This window comes from Entamoeba histolytica, genomic scaffold (assembly GCF_000208925.1).
Source record: "Entamoeba histolytica HM-1:IMSS scf_1104750516943 genomic scaffold, whole genome shotgun sequence".
Taxonomy (NCBI): Eukaryota; Evosea; order Mastigamoebida; family Endamoebidae; genus Entamoeba; species Entamoeba histolytica.
In genome coordinates, this window is record NW_001915580.1 from 1 (window position 1) to 3,271 (window position 3,271).

The following is a 3,271-nucleotide window of genomic DNA, read 5'->3' on the forward strand; positions in this document are numbered from 1 at the left end:
AGTATTACTAATACATTTAAAATCTTCACAACGATCTGCAAGAAGGATTGTATTTAAATAATTAATTGCATTTCGTTTTACTAAAGGAAGTGTTTCATTAATAAGAAGAACTTCTTTTGAATAAACTTCTTGTAATTGAATTGGATTATTAATAGGGAATTTCTCGCTCATAACTTTATAGTCTTTCTGTGCTTGAAGAAGAAATTCATTAGATAAGAAAAGAACAAAATTAGTATCATAACCTTCAAGATATTTAAAAATCCTACCTAATTCTTCTTTTTGATCAATAAATCCTTTCATTCTCCAACTAGATAATACAGCCATTAATTTTTTACTAATGTTCATTTGTGATTGTAGTTGTTTAACAAAAGAATCTCGATATGAATTATTTAAAATTGTATTAATATAATTTACATGAACTAATGTATCAATTGATAGAAACGTAATCATTAAACATTTCCTCACTCGTTTCCAAATAACAAACTCACTTTCTAAGGCTAAAACTATATTTTCATTTGTTACTAATCTGAACCTCTCAAATCTTTGTTCACTAAATCTTGAAACAATCTTTTCAATCATCTTAATCACTAATCCTTTATTTTCCCAATAATGTTCACAAAAAAATGAATAAACTAAATCATTCATAGAAGCCAATACACATGGCGTTGTTACTGAATCATTGTTTTGCATTACCACAATATTCAAAAATGGATCTAATGCATCATATAATTGAGCAATGCTGTCTTGTGTTACTTCCATTGAGCTTTATTTTTTAGTTTATTATTTTTCTTATTAAAAAACAAAATATAATAAAATTATAATAAAAATTAGTATTATCAAAAAGGAATAACAAAAAATTGATATGAATAATGAAATGATTGTTATTTTTCAGCCTGTTGAACAATTTTCTGAATAAACTCAGCAAATTCTTCTCGTGAACATGCTAAACTCATAAATGGATCTTTGTCAAGTTCTTCACAATCTGGTCGTTTGGTTGGATCAAAAGTTAAACACTTATCAACAAAATCAAGAATAGTTGGTGTATAATCTCCGTATTGAACGGGAGGAATTCCTTTTGTACTAATCTTGAATAATGCTCGTAATGGTGGGTCATCAATGTATGGTGGAACACCTTCCATCATTTCTCTACACATAATGCCTAATGACCAAATATCAATATTTGTTCCATAATCTTTTCCTTTTATTACTTCTGGAGCCATCCAATATGGAGTACCAACAACAGTGTTTCGTTTGGATTTTCGTTTTGTGAGTTGAACAGAAATACCAAAATCAGCAAGCTTTATTTCACCCCTGTGATTTAATAAAATATTATCAGACTTAATATCTCTATGAATCCTATGAAGTGAGTGTAAATATTTTAGTGCTGTATTTGACTCATGTACAACATAAGCAATATGTCTTTCACTCAATGAAAATTCGGGGAAAAAATCCAACATTGCCGTCAAATTATTTCGATCCATATATTCCATTGCAATATATAAATAATTGTCTAATTCATAACATCCTAAATACCCAACAATATTTCTTTGGTTTAATGTTTGCATAATTTTAATTTCTTGGATATTCACTGAATCATTTTTAATTAATATTTTTTTCATAGCAACTTCTTTATTTGTTGATGTTTCATAACAATGAAATACAACTCCACTCATCCCTTCTCCAATAGGGACATAGTCTTTATACAACACCGTTGGATCACCGCTAGTAATTAATTCCTCTATAAGTGTTAGTTTGTATATTTGTTGTTTCTTCAAATTAATCTTCATAGCTATATTATTTCCTTTCAAAAGTATGATGAAATAAAAAGCATAAGTGATCTTTTTAAGAGATAAAAAGTCCAAGATTAATATTCGATAGTTACATTGTTAACAAGGAAAAAAAATAACAAACTTAGTACAACTGGAACATCATTTTCTGGAAGGGGTTGTTTCTGAGTTTCTTCTGTTTCATCGTCTTGAAAAATTTGTGTGAATTCTAATACCTTTATAGCATCTTCTTTATTTGATTTAATTTCTTCACGGGTAATACCACAAGCCAAGAAAACATTTTCCCATTCATAAGGAATTCCAACAAATCCACCTTCTTCATATGCGACATGGGTTAAATGATGATAGTCTGTTGGTTCACTAATATCCACAACTTCAGAAATTTTTTTAATCCAACTAGTTCTTTCCTCTTCACTCAAAGCCTCAAAGAAATATGTTTTATTTTGTGTTGGACAATAAACTTCAAAGGAAAATGGGTGATCTTCTATTTCACAACTTTTAACTGAAGCAAAGTCAAGAGGAACTGTCCCTCTTAGTTTTTGTTTTGACTCATCATAGTAATATAATTGCTCTTTTGTTAATACTAACCATCTGTTATACCAGTTCCATATAATATGTCCTTGTTTTACTACACATCCTTCTTTAATAATATTTCTAATACTTGAGTATGGTGTTGACATTGATTATTCTTTTTCATCATTTTTTAGTTCTTCAAAAAAATAAAAAGTTTTTTGTTTGTAGAACTATAAATAAACAAGAATGTATTAAGAATTTAAAAATAGAATAAAATTAAGTGTTAGACTTTATTTCAGTAAAGAATCTCTATGACTCTGTTTAGAATTAATTAAGTTCAAAAAATATTTTTTATTTCAATTATTAAAACAAGTTATTACAATAATTGGTTAAATTTAAAAATGGAAATAAGGATTAAATCAATAATTTGTTCTTATTCAAAAAGGAATGATATGTTTTTATTCTTTTTAATTGATCTATTCTTTAAATACAAATACGTATAATTTTTTAGTATTCTCTAAATTAATGAAATGGATATTACAAAAAGTAAGATATGTTTTACTCTATGTCTATGTTTAAAGTTTCATCTTGGTTTTATTATTATTATTTTTTTCAATAACAATAGTTTATTATTTAAATAAATGCTTTAGTCAAATTATTTTTTGTAATAGTTCAAATAATCAAATATAATAATTAATAAGACTGATTGCCTGTTTTATAGTTTTTAAGTATCACTTTTATGATAAACGAAATAAAATATAAAGATGATAATAAAGACTAACCGATTAATATATCATTGTACTCAACAATAAAAGGTGAAACAAGGAGATATAAGTTTAGTTTAATTTATAATTAAACTAGTTGAATAAATCTGAATTTCATTATTTTTTATAGGATATTATTTTATAAGACTAAACAAAATAAGAAGATTTGGCAACGAAAAAAAGCAAATAATGAAAAAGAAGAGAATG

At 26.2% G+C, this 3,271-nt stretch overlaps 2 protein-coding genes across 2 annotated transcripts; both read right to left on the minus strand.

Moving 5' to 3' along the window:
* Window positions 1-80: 80 nt before the first annotated feature.
* On the minus strand, window positions 81-759 carry EHI_043130 (uncharacterized protein; the record flags this gene model as incomplete). Its single annotated transcript, XM_001914419.1, has 2 exons — window positions 81-128; window positions 175-759. The coding sequence occupies 2 exons, from the start codon at window positions 757-759 to the stop codon at window positions 81-83; spliced, it is 633 nt and encodes a 210-aa protein (XP_001914454.1).
* A 122-nt stretch (window positions 760-881) lies between these two features.
* On the minus strand, window positions 882-2,467 carry EHI_043140 (protein kinase, putative; the record flags this gene model as incomplete). Its single annotated transcript, XM_646431.1, has 2 exons — window positions 882-1,738; window positions 1,912-2,467. The coding sequence occupies 2 exons, from the start codon at window positions 2,465-2,467 to the stop codon at window positions 882-884; spliced, it is 1,413 nt and encodes a 470-aa protein (XP_651523.1).
* Between the last annotated feature and the right edge of the window lie 804 nt (window positions 2,468-3,271).